General features: G+C 38.4%; 1 protein-coding gene across 1 annotated transcript in view; it reads right to left on the bottom strand.

The window, feature by feature from the left end:
* Positions 1-18,264, bottom strand: part of PRDM5 (PR/SET domain 5) — a 139,838-nt gene that overhangs the window by 66,547 nt on the left and 55,027 nt on the right. Inside the window, exons 9-11 of the mRNA XM_018568857.1 lie at positions 16,290-16,374; positions 15,657-15,814; positions 6,786-6,879 (exon numbers count right to left, since the gene is read on the bottom strand). Coding sequence (XP_018424359.1) covers positions 6,786-6,879; positions 15,657-15,814; positions 16,290-16,374 — 337 coding nt within the window. The remainder of the gene's footprint in view (positions 1-6,785; positions 6,880-15,656; positions 15,815-16,289; positions 16,375-18,264) is intronic.

Below are 18,264 nucleotides of genomic sequence, written 5' to 3'. Positions count from 1 at the left end.
CTATCACATGGGGGGCTTGTAAGCCCCCCTATGTGATAGCAATTAAAGAAGAAAAAAACTGTTTTTAAAAATAATATCAAATAAAATAAATGTAAAAATAATTTTTTAAAGTGTTTTTAAGTCCCCTGCCCCCGCGAGCTTGCACATCATAACGTACGAAAACGATGATCACGCTACACATGTTGGGTATCGCTACGCACGCCAGAGTTAGAGGAATAATTCTAGGGCCAATATTTATGCATATCTCAAAACTAATTACCTGCAGGGGCTTTTAAAGTGTCGTCTATGGACTTTTTGGGGTACTGAATTTTTAAGTGAATGCAACAAGCAATTGTTCACCAAAGTGCATGTGCTATAATACATTCTGCAGCAAATGTGCTGTAAATGTTTACTAAATATGCCTTTAAGTTTCTATGTAGATTAGCTCATCTCTCTGTCACTCTGCTTTCTCTTCCTATTATTAAGCTCCTTTTCAGCACATACACTGATTGGCTCCTGGTGCTGCTTCTTCCTCTCGCAACCCAACCTGGTATACAGGGACTGCATAAGGCTGATACCAGGTCAGATTCAGATACTTACACTGTTTGCATTTAAAAATACACTGATGATGTAATAATGACGTATGAATGGATATAGAACCGCATTAATTTGCGTTTTTCTATATCTGCCATAGGTAACAACTTTGGATTCTGTATCCACAAGATTGTATCATGTGGGACAGCTATAATCTCCCGTAGAGATCAGTTACTTTATAGAACCCAAACCATTTTAAAATTCATGCAAAATAACAATATCTCTTTCTAAACAAATATGTTGGAGCTCTACAAGGTAATCATTTGATTTAATATACAAACTTAAAAAAAAATTTACAATAATTTTTATTGATCAATATTTTATTCAAAATGTATGGACCAAAAGAGGATGGGGCCAGTAACCACATGTCATTTAATAGAAGCCAGATGGGTGATAATGTCCAATTAGAAAAACATGTCCGCATTTTGCTTGTGATGTGTCCTATAGAGGATTTGTTTTGTGCTGGAGATGGAAGACATCTCCTCTTCTTCATCATCTGTGGAGCCAACATAATAAATATGTGGTTTGCCTAGACTATATAGGATGTTTATTGGTCTATTCATCAAGACTTCTTATTGATCTCACCAGGAAATAAGATGTCTTCCTGTGTTTTTAAGAAGGTTCTATTAAAACACTAATATTTTACACATTTGATTGACTACTTCATAATTCTTAAAAAATAAACCACTGGCATTAGATCTATCTATCTATCTATCTATCTATCTATCTATCTATCTATCTATCTATTTATCTATCTATCTATCTATCTATCGTTTTATACTTACAATTACTTCAAATGCAAGTTGGAATACTAACGAAATATGCTACTACTCTGTGATACATGATGCTATTTCTCCTTCATATACATTTAACTAAGCTGATATGCAGATAGACAACAACAACAACAATAGATGACCACTTCAAGAGTTTTTTACATATCAAACAAAGCATAGAAATTAAATAGAAATGTATATATACATAATGGTATATTCTTTGAAAAATGCATTTATGCAAGCTTTTATAGCAGGAAACCATGTCCTCCAAACCAGGGGTAGTGAAGTAGAATTCAAGGAGGTCCGGTGAGTAAAATATTAATTGAGCAGAGGTCCGAATCGCTGACCGGACAGACTGGTCACTTAATCCGTATCCGTACAATTATCTTTTTTTCCCCCGTTCTCTAGTTGTCCCTTAACACTAGCTCCCCCCACCCACCCACCCACCCACCCACCGTGTGTGGATGTCTCCATCAGCTAGCTGGCTACTGAGGAGACACCCGTGCATGCGGGCTCACGGCTATGTCCGCACCTAGCTGTGTGTGTCCATAGGCACCCACAGCGTGTAGCAAGCCATGCTTGCCCCCCTCCTCCACCCCTAGTCCCACAGTCACAGTTGAAATGACGGCAGAAGGAACCTATCACTCAGTTTCCTCCCTTACAACCAGTGGTGTATTTAGGTTTTGTGCTGCCCTAGGCAAGACTAAACTCGGGCAACCCCCCCAATCTAAATTTGCCCCACCCCTTCCTGTTTAAAACATTTTCCATGACCTTTTAGCAGCTGGACACAGCAAGTGTCTGTTTAAATAGTAACAGGCACACGCTGTATCACTTCTGCCAGCATCGGAAAGAGGAGGCTGCTAAGCTTATCATACAGAAGTGACTGGGTTCAACTTGGCTGGCTAGCTGGGCTGGCATCAGCCTGGCAGAGCAGTATACATTGTTGCTAGGGCAGCACAGGGATCAGGAGTAAGTAACAGAGTTCAGGGGTCGCTGGTCGGTGTAGATGGCCGCCATTACTCTAGTAACGCACTGGACTCAGTAACGCACTGGACTCTGGACTCAGTAACGCACTGGACTCTGGACATAGGAACACAGTGCACTTAGGACTAAAAACAGTGCAGAGCATGTTCAGCTGACCGAAGGCAGCCGATTTATGGCTGATTTTAGCCAATGTATGGCTGATTTTAGCCAATGTATGGCTGAAATCAGCTGTACAAGTCTGAAGTGAAGAACAGCGTTCGGCTCACTTCCCTTCGGCTCATTTATTCACTCGGCTGCCTTCGGCAGCTAAGTGGATAACCCCCTCAGTAATTGGTCTTTAGTCTTATAATTTAAGTACAGGTTTCCTCTTATCCCTACCATTGTGTGTTGGAATATACTTAAAATGCAACAGCACCTAGGCTGTAATAGAGAGCCCATTCAAACTCAAAGCTGTATCAAGTGACAGTATTGTTCTAAAGGTCACATACATTTTTTCTCAGTATGTGCAAATGCAATTAAACTAAATTTAATTTATAAACAATAAGGTGATCAGCGCCAGTAAGTGTAATGTGAAAATAGGAGCTACCAAGCACTAAGGATATAACTAAATATCTGGAAAATGTGAAAAACAATATTGTGCCAAGCTAATAATCATACACATCTAATAAATTTTTCACATTTCTGTGCATGGGCTTCCCTCCCCCATTAAGAAGGGAAAACGCACATTTGACCTAGCTCTGTGGGTCTACCTCCCCAGGTGAGCACTCACTTGTTGTCATCACTCACTGGGTGGAGGTGAAGGTCTGCCTGCATTGTGTGATTATCCTTACCTGAGAGTTACATGCAGATTGGCTGCGAATCATCTGAGGAATTTTCTTGCACACCATTATTTGCTTTTGTTTTTTCCTGGGACTCTTTTTGTCTATATTGCTTTTTTGTCTGTGTGTATATATTTTCTATGCCTCATTTGTTTGAAGGCTCATATATATTTAATTTATAGGCTCTGAATTTAAAAATGGCTGCATAACCCTGAAAGAGCATTTCAAAAAAGGTTTCCAACCAAAGCGCTGCACAAACTGTTGGTGCTATATAAATCCTGTATAATAATAATAATAATAACCAGGGAGCTTTATTCAAAGCTATGACTTTGTTAACTCAGTTAACATTGTGTGTGCATGTAGAAGAAATGTAAATGTGAGCAATCAAACTTAGTTTAGGTACTCTGTTTATATGATAAAATAAATTACAACCATGGGCATGCTCAAAAAATGAGTAGGGGATTCAAGATAACTTTTTACAGTTCAAGACACGGTGTCAATCTTTATTAGACTGTGTTTTATGTATTTATGTATTTTACATCAATGGTTGCATATCTTAAAAAGAGTAATAAGTACTTTGCCCAACCTCGCAACAATACTGTCTGAATTTGCAACTGTCTCAGGACTTTGTATAAATGACTCAAAATCCATGGCTTTAAATATCTCCCTGCCTGCACCGCTCATTGCATCTCTGAAAAGCAACTACCCCTATTCCTGGTGTAAGGACCGCATTCCCTATCTAGGTATCAAGCTGACACATTCCTATCATTCTTTATATAATGCAAACTATCCAGAGATGATGACCAAATTATCACAGATGTTACGGACATGGTCTCACTATCAACTCTCAGCAGCATTGCTGCGATAAAAATGACCCTATTGCCAAAGATTCTCTATCTCTTTAGAGTCTTGCCTGTCGCTGTTCCTAGCCCTATCCTTAAAAAACTGCAAGCACAAATATTTACCTTTATATGGGGGGACAAAAGACCTGGAGTCCCTAGATGTACACTCTATTTCCCGAAGTGCCAAGGGGGGTTGGCGGTCCCATACCTAGCTAAATATTACCTAGCAGCACAAATTAGTCAACTTGCAAAATATCACTCAACCTCTGAACCCCCAGGGTGGGTAGCCCTGGAGTCCGCCCTAGTACACCCCACATCAGCCTCTAACCTACTCTGGCTTGCTCCGAAACAAAGACCACCCATAACAAACCCGATCATGTCCCATTCCCTCCGCTTATGGGACTCCGTCAAATTCTCATCTGGATTCCTCTCCTTTACCTTGCCTCTCATGTCCATTCTAGAAAACCCAATATTCACCCCAGCCCAGCAACAACCATCACGGTTCTCGGTATGGTCTGAATGAAACCTTACCTACTTCTGGCAACTAAGGACTACCACAGACATTAAACCCTTCACATACCTGCAGGAACACAACCAACTCCCTGGTAGGAAAACCTTTAGATATCTACAGGTCTCACACCCCAAAACAATCCGGCCCCACACTGCTGTCTCCATTTGAAAAAGTCTGTCGAGACAATCCACACACCTCAGGTCTAATCTCCCTCCTCTACTCAGCCCTGATCACCCCTACAGATACACCTCCCCCTTCCTATGTACATCAATAGGAACGGGAACTAGACTTCCCCGTGGATGATGATATATGGGAACAAGTTTGGGCAAACACTAAATCAAGCTTGCGCTGTGCAAGCATGTTGGAAATAAACTATAAAGTCCTCTTACGCTGGTATCTGGTGGCGGCCAGAGTGGCTATTTATAATTCTAATTGCTCTCCTAACTGCTTTCGAGGCTGCCCGGAACAAGGTACCTTTTTCCACATACGGTGGGGCTGCCCATGTGTCTCTGCCTTTTGGGACGAAGTCTTTAACCTCCTCACGTCACTGTTTGCGAAATCACTATCTAAGGACCCCTTTTTAGCATTACTTAACTGCAAACCGGAAGACCTCCCTCGCAAACACTTCCATCTCTCAATGCATGTCTGTACGTCAGCGAAGAGAGAAATAGCTAAAAACTGGTTGACAAAAACCCTTAGTATCCCTAGTATGATCACCCATGGCAACTGGATTATGATACAAGAGAAAAGAACAGCACAACTCAATGATCATATGGCTAAATTTGAAAAGACCTGGTCTCCTTGGATCAATAAATACTTCGCCTCAGCCGATGAGCGCCGACTCTGTATGACATAATTAACCTTTCCTAGCCTGCCTATGTTTGTCAATCCTCTATGCTAACGTGCAGCCCGAATGCCGCTCTCCTTCTCATCCCCTTCCCACTAGACTCATCTAGTCTTCTTTTTCTTTTCTTTTTCTTTCTATTGTCAGTCCCTTCTTTTCCATCCCTATGTCAGTCCCTTCCTTCCCCCCGATAGTCTTGTCCATTGTGTCTCTACTAGTCTTGAATGGTGCCACTGTTTATAGCACTTAGACACCTGATAGCTATATAGCCTTTCTGTAAATCCCAGGCGGTTCGCCTGCACACCCCATAAACACTGAAGCACCAACAACCCTTTTGACTGAGAGCCCTGTACTCTTCGTATGGGCCGCCCCATCCGGAGATTACAATTGGAATCTTTTAAAAGCTCATTGAGATTATAAGGTTTTATTGGTCAAAACAGTAGTATGACACTAAGTGCGAAAGATACAAAGATCATTAACTTGTACATGATTATTTTCTATACCGTCTGTAACAATTCAATACATTGCAATGCTTGGATAATTACTGCCCCCCAGCACTACCTTATTCGCTTACATCCCTATGTAAACTTGTCAAGTGCTAAGAATTGAATTTAATGTAATGACACCAGATGTTGAGTTCCAAGATGTACAAAACTTCATTGTATGACTATAATTTAATAAAAACTATATGTTAAAAAAAGAGTGATAAGTAAGTCTTGTGCGAGGGCATATTTTACTCTTACTAATGAACTGAAATGGTAGATTGGTGTGGGGTTGTAAAAAAGTATACGACAATGGAAAAACAAATGTCACTATACATATAATTGTCTAATCTTTAAAATAAAGAGAGAGTGAATTGTTTTAGTTAATACTACTATAATCAGCCAGCAAGCAAGCAAGCAGCATTATCTAAATACACGATACAATTTATATTTTTTGCATCAGGTTTATCCAAGTGTCCCAAAAAACATATTTTGTGAATAAAACAATGAATACTCAAGGCAGAGGTCTGACCTCACAAGTGTTGGGAGAGCAGAAAAAAAAAAACGTCTGTACTTCACTACGCAGATCGTTTTCAGGTTTCCTTTTCAATTTATTTACTCCATTGTTGAGGTGACACAGCTTGGATAATTGTCCCAAAACCCAGTGAATAAAGCAGGACATTTTATGATATTGTATGTGTATGGCCAAACAAAAAGCTAAGGCAGCACTAAGTGCAAAAGGGCGGAAGAGGTTCAGATCTCAAGCACCGTTTAACAATGTCTTAGTTAAAACTCTTGCTTAAAGCCACGTTGTTAATTTGCATTATCCCCTGTAATTAATCTTTTTGTTGTACACTGAAATATTGTGTAATTGAGGAAAGGCGTTCCTCTTAGGTTAGAAAGGGGGATATACATATGTAAATTGGTGGTGTCCTTTTGGCCTCATATTTGCACTTACTGTTGTGTATTAGCAGGTGCCTTTGCAGTGAGAAAGGAGTGCGGAACAAAGCCTTGCATTCCTCACATTGGAACGGTCTCTCCTCAGAATGAGTCTGCAAGCAGAGTACAAAGAAAAGATTCACAGAAATTAATCAGGCTAATAGTGATAATTGCCGTGAAATCTCAATGAACTTTAATTAATAACAGTGTAATGGAGTAAGGTAAAAATTCAGAACTACCATAAAGTACTACAATTCATACATTTCTAATCTAGATCATTTATATATATTTTTTTATCAGATACAAAAAGGTTATTAGTCACTCATTAAAAATCAATTGCCTTCACTTTAGGGCATAAACTAACATGCATTATTGGATGAAGAGTGGTGTTTACATTTACTGAAAATGGTAACATAGTCTACAAAATGTTTATCCACGTGAACACTGGTGACATTGATTGTTTTATAACTATAAAAATAATAGACAAGATTGCTAACTACTGGACAGGCATAAGTTACTCAATGGAGCAACCAAAGCATGTCCACTGCACAATTGTCTCTGCATATTTTGTCATCACTGAAAACATTATCTTTGTGGTAAGATAAACTGTTAAACTTAGCACTCGCGTACTATGTACGCATCACGTGTTAATCTAATATATGTTCCACAGCTAAATGAATTCAGGAATTGGTGTTGTCTAAAGAAAGACATCTCTAGCAGGTCATCCAGCTACAACCCTTGCTATAGCATCAGGGCAACATTGGCAAACACGATCTGGGCCATAAATCTGAAGGGAGCTATAATTTACAGACGTGGAATTCTTTAAGACAGTGGTTGCCAACCAGTGGCTTGGGAGCCAAATATGGGTTTGTGCTACCTGCAATGCAGCTCCCAGGAGCATCTCCATATTACCTATTTATCTCAAAATCTGCTAAATTATACTGTACAGTTTCACTGAACAAGAACTCAAGCAAAGGTTAACATATTTCATTATTTTTTGTTGTTAACAAGAGCTTGGGGTTACTTTTCATATTAATTATTAAGCACCAACATCTCATGCACTTGAATGTGAATTATGAGCTGTTCAGAACCTCTGTGCTAAGGAATACAGATGTGAATTATGAGTTGTTCAGAACCTCTGTGCTAAGGAATACAGATGGGATACTATACCACACTAGAAATGTTATCTCTATGAAACTTATTCAGGGTTCATTCTACACAATTCTTTACATGGAGTTATGCTTCAAATCTGAAGTGCGGGGAAAAGGTAACCTGCTGCCTCCATATGCCAGTTTGTTAGGCTGGTTCTCCAATGCAGTGCCCCTGGTGCCCCAAACCCAGGGGGTGTTCTGGTATGCTTTCATTGCCCATGCTTCATGAGTTAATAGACAGGGCCCACCTCCTCTTACCTCCTATAAATTACTATTGGCCCATCATTGGGCTGCCTCACTGACCAATATCCAGCCTGAGGGCCAGTATACTGGCCCAAAAGGCTGAGTTGATTTTTTGCATACTTAATCATCACCAGAATCAAAGCATACACTAAACAGGAAATCTGACCTATTGTAAAGGAAGCACGAGGTGCCTGTTATAAAGTGCCATCATCAGTTTTTCTACTTCAGGTGTGCTTTAATGTTTGTAATTGTGAACCCTTGGTAAAGCAATTAGACGTTGTCTAGAGTGAAGTACACTCTAGTGGAAGCATTTTTGGTTCCTTTTGGTCTACCTTACCAAAACCTAAGCTAAAATGAGATGAAAATGATTGATGCTGAAGATGTAAATGGTTTGTACTCATTACTGGGTGATTACAAGTCAAAATAGCATTAATATAAGTTATTACCTTAAATGTTATATTGCCCTGTATTATTTATGTATTAAAACAGCAATATACCCTGCACATATATTCATCACACTAAAATGTTTGAAATAAAGACAATGCAGTGTTATCTGACTTTCATGAACTGTTGTTTGATATAAAGAAGAGGTGATTAGCTTAGCTTGGTTTCTAAAATGTTGTCTAACTTAAGAAAAGGAATAAAAACTTTGTATTAGCATCAAAAAACAACCTTTCATTTATATCTCATGGGATACAGAATGATGTAAAGTATGGAAAAAGAATCCTTGTTATATATGACAAACAAAAGGAAAAGATACACATACCAGAAAGGAAACTACCCACATCACTTCAGCAACCTCATCTTTACACAGCTGTTGGGCATGAAGCAAGCAGATCTTACAAAGCAGTAGACAGATACAGATATAAAGGCTACAGAAGAAAACAATTATCATTAGCCATAAGCTCTTGGCTGAAATGACCCTATGCAATGGTATACTTATTATATACCATGAGAATGCATGGATATTAAAAGATGTGCCCAATAGCAATTAATTATGTATATCAAAGGATAATGACTGTTACCTTGAAATATTATAGTTGACATAACCTTATCCTTGGAAATATCTATAAAGATATGTCAAACAAAACACCATTCTACAAATAAAAACAATTTTTATTTTTCTTGGATGGTGCATTGGACAATCAGAGTTTAAAGAGGCTGGCAATGTTGTATCACAATGTTGTATGTTGTGATTATAATAGCCATCCACCCCCATTTACTACAGAAGCCCATCATAAAACAATAGTGAAAGACACGTCAGCCTAAAGTGGATCAGCTGTTACATAAGACAAGCAGCTAAAAGGTTGAGTGAGAAATTAACTAATAAAGAACTTATGCAAGGACTGATTAAAGATATATTGTATGTTGCCAGCACCAATCAGTCATTTTGAACATTTACAGCAAATTTACAAAGAAAGTGGGTAGATTACCGTGGAAAGTGTTGTGTGTTTCTTGCATTAATGTGCAATGTACCAGATGTGGGTATATCGTAACTGTACATTATTTGGCAAATGTACTAGAAAACAAGAACACTGTATTTAGCTGTTTAACCTAGAGTTTCAGATTGTTACCTCAAAGGTGTGTGCATGTTATTACAAGATTTTAAGTAAGGCTTTAGGGGGATGTGCGAAAGGGGCTAAAGTGTTGTAAAGCAAACGCAGTGTTGTGGCTGAAGAATAGGTATCAAGGAAACAGAACATAATGGTTGAACTGTTCTTATGATGGACACAATGTTGTGCTGAATAACTGTTGTGAATATCTACAGGACAGCAGTAGTTTACTGTCTGGTGGCAACCAGAAAGTATGTCTTGGTGGCAACTACATACTGTATGTTTGTATTTTCTATCAATCTCCTAGTGTCCTAGAGAAAGTAATTACCAGGGCAAATAGAAAGTGTGAATTTCCCTAGTGGGGACCCAGACAGTTATGAAGCCCTAGTTAATCCAAAAGTAGTTTTAATTTAGTAAACCAATGTATTTTTTCATGTTTTTTAAAATTCTTCTTAATATTTCTATGCATACCAAGCTGTGCAGCTAAGTAGCAGTGACGGGGGTTGCTACAAAGAACTGTAACACTGCCAGGACTGTTTAAACAGTCAACTTTAATTCACACAGTTTAAATAAATACATTGTTACTAATAAATATTTAATGTATTTTATTAAATAAATAAACTCTACCACTGTATAATGTGTCCCAGCCCCTGCCACTGTATAATGTGCCCCAACCACTGCCACTGTATAACGTGTCCCAACTGCTGCTACTGTCACTTTTAGTAGGTGGCTTTCAAGTAAAGAATTATAAAATTAATTATCTAAATACTATCTTTACACATAGTAACCACATACATTTATCAAAATATATGTGAATTGATTTACTTAAGTAGTTGAGGATCTTGACACAATAAATTGTGTGAACATTAACTTCCATTATCCACTCATGTGCAGATTAAATAAGTAAACAGGAATTTGCCTATTACATAATGAGAAAATGTAAGTGAATGTTTACACAGTGTATTGTGTGAAGATTCTCAACTCCTTTAGTATATCAGCCTCATTATCTTAAACCATAGTTGTCCTTTAAGGTGTATGTAAAGCCCAAACTTTTTTTAATTATATGTTGTAGCATGTGGAAGGGTTAGAACTGCTGCCTGGTTTTTATTGCTGACTGTGTCTCTTCTGGGTAGATGCATCATCACTATTGGTCCTGATGATCATTGTCTCAGATACAAAAAGTGACTTAAGATTCAATCTACTTGAGTCACAGGAACAGGAAGTGATGGTATCTATTCCAATGGGGACCCCTATTCACATGCTAAGTCTATGAGTGGATATCTCCTCACTGTGGACAGATCCCCTTCCTCTTACTTCCTACTGTGTCTCTGGAACAAGAAGTGAAGGGAAATTTTCACAATGGACACAAAAAGAAATAAAAAAAGTCTCACTTTAGACAGATCTCCTTCCTCTTACTTACTTCCTTCCTGCCATGTCTCTTGGGCAGAAAGTTAAGGGAAATCTCCACAACTGCACATAGACCGAGAAAAAAAATGAATCTGTCTTAGTATGAGTCTAATTCCTACTAGATTGTAGGCTCTCACAACAGGGCCCTCCTAGCCCCTCGTGTATTGAAGTTGTATTGTTAACTGTATTGTCTCCCTCCATTTTGTAAAGCGCTGTACAAGCAGTTGGCCCTATATAAATCCTGTATAATAATAATAATTGTATTCCCTGCACTGCAGCACACAGACAGGGAGAGAAAGGAAAAGCTTTAGGGGTAATTAGGCTCTGCTGCATACAGATATGCTGCTGACAGGAGGAGAGTGTAGAGTTGATGAATATCAGTGTTTTGCTGCTCCATAATTGCCCAATCAGCAGGATTTGAGACCACTATATTTATTAACTGTAAGGACCCATTCACACCAATTGCGGTGTGTTCCATAGCGGCAGCTGCTGGAACGCAGAGCAATTGTTCATAAAACTCCCTCTTCGTTCTGGGGCGGGAGGTGGTGTGGAAGCCACGCCCCCTCCCACCCCAGAACGAAGAGGGAAGTTTTGTTAGCGATTGCTGTGCGTTCCAGCAGCTGCGGCTCTGGAAAGCACCGCAATTGGTGTGAATGGGCCCTAACAGAAGTAGTGTCACCCTCTGGGCTCAAGGTGATATGCAACCTTGTGATTTTATGTAATTATTATATATCAGATATGTTATTATGCAAAAGACTGCAAACTCCATTGTGGGACAGGGAGTTATACGAATTGTGATCAGTAAAGTGCTGCAGAAAAAGTCTCAGCAAAAAAGAAAAAGTGTGCTGTTAGGTTGTTATGAATTATAGCACATTAACACAAATGGGACAATTCAATAACAAAAGCCCATATGTGTATCAGACAACATTAGCTTGCTGATCTTACGTAGTAGTACAAACATGCATAAATCTTCTTTGTAATCTATTTAAATAGTCACAATCTCAGTAATGGATACATATAGAATTTTAAATAAATCACACTAAATGTTTTAAAAATGCTTTTCTTGTGGCATATTCCAATAGCTTTGTACATTCCAATTTAAGAGACATTTTGATGTTGTTTCAACAAGTTAAGCACAGGAAAGCAATAAGTTAATGCATATTGTAAACATCTGGGCAACATATTCACAAGTGTCATGTGCGTCAAAACCAGCCTAAAGTATATCTCTATTGCAGATGGAGAGAATTAAAAGCAGATGCATAGTAAGCCTTGTATTAATTAACTTCTAAATATGCAAATTACTAAACAAAACAAAGATTTAAGAGCTTGCTTACGTTGCATATCATTGTAGAGTAAACAATTACAATGAGAGAGTGAAAAATCATTGTTGCATCTGGGTTATGTAAAATGCATGTAGCCCACACTTGTTATTTAAATGCAATCCACAAATACTATTGTAAGATGTGAAACAGCAACAAGCATCATTTCATCATCTTATATGTAACCTGTACAGTGCCTATAAACTGTGCCTATAGTAAGTGATAAAAATCTAATCTACTGTCCCATCTGTGTGTTGTCAGAACATCTTACGTTAAACAGCTCTTTAATTACTTCTCTGTACTGAGCACATATTAAAAGCAGACATATCACGCAAAACTGAAATCTCTCAATAAAGGATAACACTAATCGAGAAAAAATTAGCAATTTAGTTTCTAGCCTGTGCGTGAAAGTTTGTAACCAAAGCACTGTGGGGTTGAACTACTACAATACACAGAAGCAGCATGTGATCACAAATAACTGAAAATGTCGAGGGCAATTCAATAAAGCATTTGCAACACTTCTCTGGTGGTATGGTTTCTTTTAAAAGCCCTGGACCTCATTCACGAAAGCCCTGCGACAGTTTCGTTAAAAGTTTGCAGTTCATGGACAACAGATTCAGGTAGTTCCTATGTGCACCACTTTCACAATGTGTCACTATGGCTCAGACTCAAGTTCAACAATAACTACTGCCGGTTCCTGGATAACGAAACTGAAAGTACTTAAGACCTACTCTAATTTGGTGTACAGAGGCAGGCATGTAAATATGCTCTGTTCTTTGCTACACAGTGGGATTTCTGTACAGTAAAAAGCAGGGCATGTTTGCGCAACATTTATATTGCTCCGTGCTCAGGGTTTATTGATTGCTAGGATGCTGGTGGTTGCTGGCATTCTAGCAACCAGTGATGCATCCCTGGCCTCATTCAGCTGTCAACCAGGATATTCCCCGACCAGCATGCTGAATGTAAACAAAGGGGAAATTCTTGCCATATTTGTTCAATGATGTCAGCCAGCATTTCTGCCTCTATATTTACAATTACCTGTTGGTCGTGGAATCTCCCAGCTGGCAGATAAATGGGGACAGGGGTGTGTCACTGGCTGTTAGCAACCAATGGCGTGCTGAACATACTTAGATTGACACCAGGTGGAGCTTGATTGGTGATGCCGAGAGACTAGTTGCCCATCAGGTTCGCCTTCTTTGTGATTGACAGTGGACAGCAGTAAGCAGATTCAATAGTTGCTAGACAGCACAATAACAGCTATAGAAGTCACCCACTGATGCTCGCTGTCAATCTAAGGGGAGAAAGACCTAATGAGGAACTATTCTCTCGGCATCACCCATCAGGCTCTGCCCACCCAACAGCTCAACTCACCAGACGCTGTGCCTGTCTGTGTAATGGGTGCAGTGGGATCTTAGTTAAGAGTGTTGTCCCCCTCACCATGCCTCCATGCGATACATTCATGTACCTGTTTCTAACAGGTACATGAATTTTTAGCAGGTATCTATATATTTGTGATGCAGAGGCACAACAGAATTCTAAAGAGTGTCTGTGAGTTCCAGTGATTGCGTCTTGACTACAATTTTATTTTAGTACTACAGTTTGAGTGAACATTGAACTTTAGTCTGTAGTTACTGTCACACAAACCTGATTTTATTAAATCTGAGCTGTCTGTGTCACCCTATTTCACAACATATACAATGTTGTGACATATACTTTTACATTATGCTGCATGCGACCACTAACAAATAAGTGAAAAGTATTTTCTCAATTTTCCTCAGGTGTCATCAGAAGAGATGAATGAATCAGCTATTTGCTGGCAGATCCTAATTTGCACAGATAAATCCATATTCACTCACCTACTTGAAAATTAAAATACCTTTATGCACGAACTAGCTTGCATGTATGTATGACATATGTTTATGGCATATTCAAGTCCATCAGTAAATCCTAATCTGTATTTGCACTTCAGAGTGATTTTTATACTAGAGCAACGTGGGTGAAAAGTTGATTCTCCTTTGTTATACTCTTTACATTTCAGATGCGTGCTTTGCTTCCTTTTAAGTTCAATTATTTTATGCTTGCTCTAAAAGTTTATTCAGTAACATAAATAATTTGCACCCAATGATACAACTTAAAGCTTATCTAAAACCCCAAACAAATATTTTATATTCGGCAGCTTACTAGTCCTTAGATGAGGTTGCTGTGTTATTTTATTTTTTTTGTAGGCCTTTTTTCTTAATTTTCACTTGGTAATTCTGCAAATATTACACTTTGTGTTCCTGGGAGGCTACACTATCTCCTACACTCAGTCTATAGAGGGAGCAATGGGTGCCCTCCAGGAAGGGCAAATGTCTACGTTGGTTCATCTCCATTACATGGTGAATGAGAAGTTTAGTAGTTTACAAAGGGAGGGTAAGATTGTTTAATACCTCCAGTTTATCTCACAGAAAGTGACAAGGATGCTGCAAGATTAACAAGTATTTTCTGTACTTGACCTGAAAAGAAAACTAATGTAGCCACCACCTTTAAGGATAGGTAAGCTGCAATAAATTCATTTTTTATTTTTTAAAGCCTATCTTAAGGGGGAAAAAAACAACTTCCCTTGCAGTGGGGCTACCCCTGCAATGCAAGGGTCAACTGCATATTAATGCTTAGGAGACCTTTGTAAAAAGCTTTTACTTACCTGATCCCCACTCCCACAGGATCCATGGGCACCAAAATCTGCAGCCTCTTCTCCCCTGTGCTCCAGCAGTCGGAGGCCCGCTGATGTCATCACATAGCCCTTCATTATACGTGTGGACACTGGGGGACAGTCCACAAGCTGGAGTGTAGGGGGGATAAGATGAATGCTATCAACTGGAAAGCAGGCATCAGGTAAGTAAAAGTCCTATATGTAGCTCCCCTAGATATAAATAAACAATTAACCCTTGAAGCACAGGGGTAGCCCCACTGCAAAGGGAGTTTTTTTATTCATTGAAGCTTTCAGTTTACTTATCCTTTAAAACACATTTGAAAGAAACCAAAAAAAAAAAAACAATAACCTTGTTATAATTTAGTCACTGTATAGCTACAAGTTAAAATGTTGTTCAGTTATATGCTCAGTCTGCCCAGATATTGAACAATATGATGTTATATATAGATGATAGTTCCACTTTAACATAACAAATGTGGAAAGCTTTGCAAAATGCCATTGCAAACACCAATGTTAGTTGTTTACCTTCTTATGATTCTTGTAAACATTTCTGTGGGCAAATCCCTTTCCACAGAGCTTGCACTGGTAAGGTTTGTCCTCGCTGTGAATTATTTTGTGAGCGGTCACTTGATCAAGTCGTTTGAAGGACTTACAGCAAACCTCACAGGTGTAGGGGCGCTTCTCTGCAGAAAATGATTGGGGACATTTAATCTGTAGTTCAGTGGAGGGGAGGTAGAAGATGAAAGGCAAACAGAGTACTCTCCATAGAGACTGTTGCATTTAAGTCAGTCCAATTAAGATTAACCAATTAGAAAAGCATCTAATGCCCTTTCTAACATGATAGTTCATAACGGATGGAAGAACGAAACATTGCCACAGACTTAAAAATAATCTTTTCAAACCGACATCGAATTAACTAGCTTAAATCAAAAGAGAAGGACTTCAAAGAAAGCTAGCTTCAAGATTATACATGGGAATATGTGCAATGCATTTCATAAAATACACAATGAATAAAAAATGTTCCAAAATTTGGATTTCTTGCTTACAATTCTAAAATCTTAACTGTTAATCTACAGTAACTAACACACAACACACTATGTGCACTTTCTGTAATACTGCCTGAATTATAAAATAAGCATGCATAGGTGGTTGTTTTACCTGAATGAGTTATCATATGCCTTCTAAGCTGGTTAGCTGAAATAAATTTCTTGTCACAATCCTGACACTCATAGACCTCATGAACCTGTAAAACGAGTGTTTAATGATAATTAAAAATGTGACTCTGTTCACAATGTAAGTGTTTAGTGTTGGAAGGTCCTTGTATACAGTAATGTGCTTTCTTACGATCTGCATATTTTGTTTGTTTCTGAGAACATGTAAAATCAAACTTTTTAATGAATACAAAGTCACACTATAAGAGAAGCATCTGGTGTACATCAGTTTAGGAAACAACAAAAGAACAATAACACTGACAGCTCAGATGAATGTTCTTCAAAAAGCTCAAGTGAACAAAATGGCCCATAAGGTGCCCATAGATGTTTGTTGTCTTCTGCTCCAGTCAGAAAATCTAATGGCTATGGTAAAAAAAAATGTCCGGCAAGGACAATTGTTCAATTACTATTTCCTGCTTATAAGTCAGTGGTGATGTAGAATACCTTGCTGCCATGTTCCATAGACCTAAGCACAAATAGTCATCTGATGAGATGTCTAGAAATGTGTTGGCCAGCACAGATGCCTGAGGGAGATGGAATAATGCCTGCATATCTAACTGCTTCTGGCATCTATGAACAGCTATAAAGACAACCATTTAACACTTCAGATTAACATCTAAATAAACAGTTGGATTACCTTTATGTGAACTAGTTTGTATGCAAACGTTTTTGTAGTTGTGTTCAAAGAACCCATCCAGAAAGCACTGCCTGGTCCTGAACCTCTCTACGGATTTCACTTCAGTAAAAACTAAAACTATAGTCCAACTTTTTTTTGCCATAGTTCTCTTTAGGGTCACAGGAGGACATATACTAAGGTCCTCCTGTGACCCAAAAATCAGCAAATAGCGGGCAAGGCTGACAGCACACAGTTGTGCTACGGCTGGGATGGATCCCAACAATATTGTCGGGATCCAACCCAGCTGCCTGATGTAGAGAGGCATAGCCGACTGTGCCCACCCCCTCCCCATCTGTTCCTCCAGTAAGCGCTGACAAACAAGAAATATTGCAGTGTTTGAACTAGGTCTACGTAGATTTTACTTATGTGTATAAACTAAGGTTAACTAAGCTACAGGCTTTTTAATCAAAGGCAGTAAGTAATCTATAAAGGGAAGAAAACGGTGCAAAAAGCTCCAAAACAAGAATACAAATATGCAACATTTCTTTTTTACCGAAATAAAAAAAATCTAAAAAAAGTTTTTGATTTTCTTTTTTTCTAAACACAGCAAAGATAGATAATAAATACAAAACCACTAGATATTTCCTTTAAAATCCAGATCTGGACCAAACATTTTCATTGTTGTATTGGATAGGGAGATAATTAAACTTTGATCTATTGCATATTGTTGTCTGGAATATTTCTTAACTTCTCTTATCCCAATGTTGAAGGAAAATGGAAACAGAAAATGCAACACAATGTTGCCCTGATGTCACAGGGATAAAAAAAAGTAAGATAAAATTTGCACCAATGATGTCACAAACAGCTTTATAAAAACTTGACAGAAGTTGCATTTCTTTCACTGTAGATTCAACACAAAAAAAAGTGGATGGTGACAAACTTCTATCTTGCATCTCTGTAGCACTATGTAGAACATGATCTGAAAAAAGAACTATGCAGGCTCTGGTATTACAAAGCTGTTTTGTGAAGAGTTATGTAGTCCTTCTGTCATCCCATACATTCAGATTTCCTGGTGTGGCATGATTATCATTCAAGACAAATTTTCCTACTGTCCTGGATCCCATTAATCCTCAACACCCAGCTATTATTGGATAAATAAATAAATAAAAAAGGCTTATATTATAATGGCAGATTTTTTAAATATACAGAGAAATGGAAATGTATTGCAGCTGTCATTTACACACATCTCTAAAAATAACTGCAACTGGCTCCTAAAGAAATGTGTCATTGGTATCCCTCAAATTCT

This window comes from Nanorana parkeri, unplaced genomic scaffold (genome assembly GCF_000935625.1).
Source record: "Nanorana parkeri isolate BGI_ZX_2015 unplaced genomic scaffold, ASM93562v1 scaffold1254, whole genome shotgun sequence".
NCBI classification, from domain to species: domain Eukaryota; kingdom Metazoa; phylum Chordata; class Amphibia; order Anura; family Dicroglossidae; genus Nanorana; species Nanorana parkeri.
This window is presented reverse-complemented; position numbering and strand designations above follow the sequence as displayed.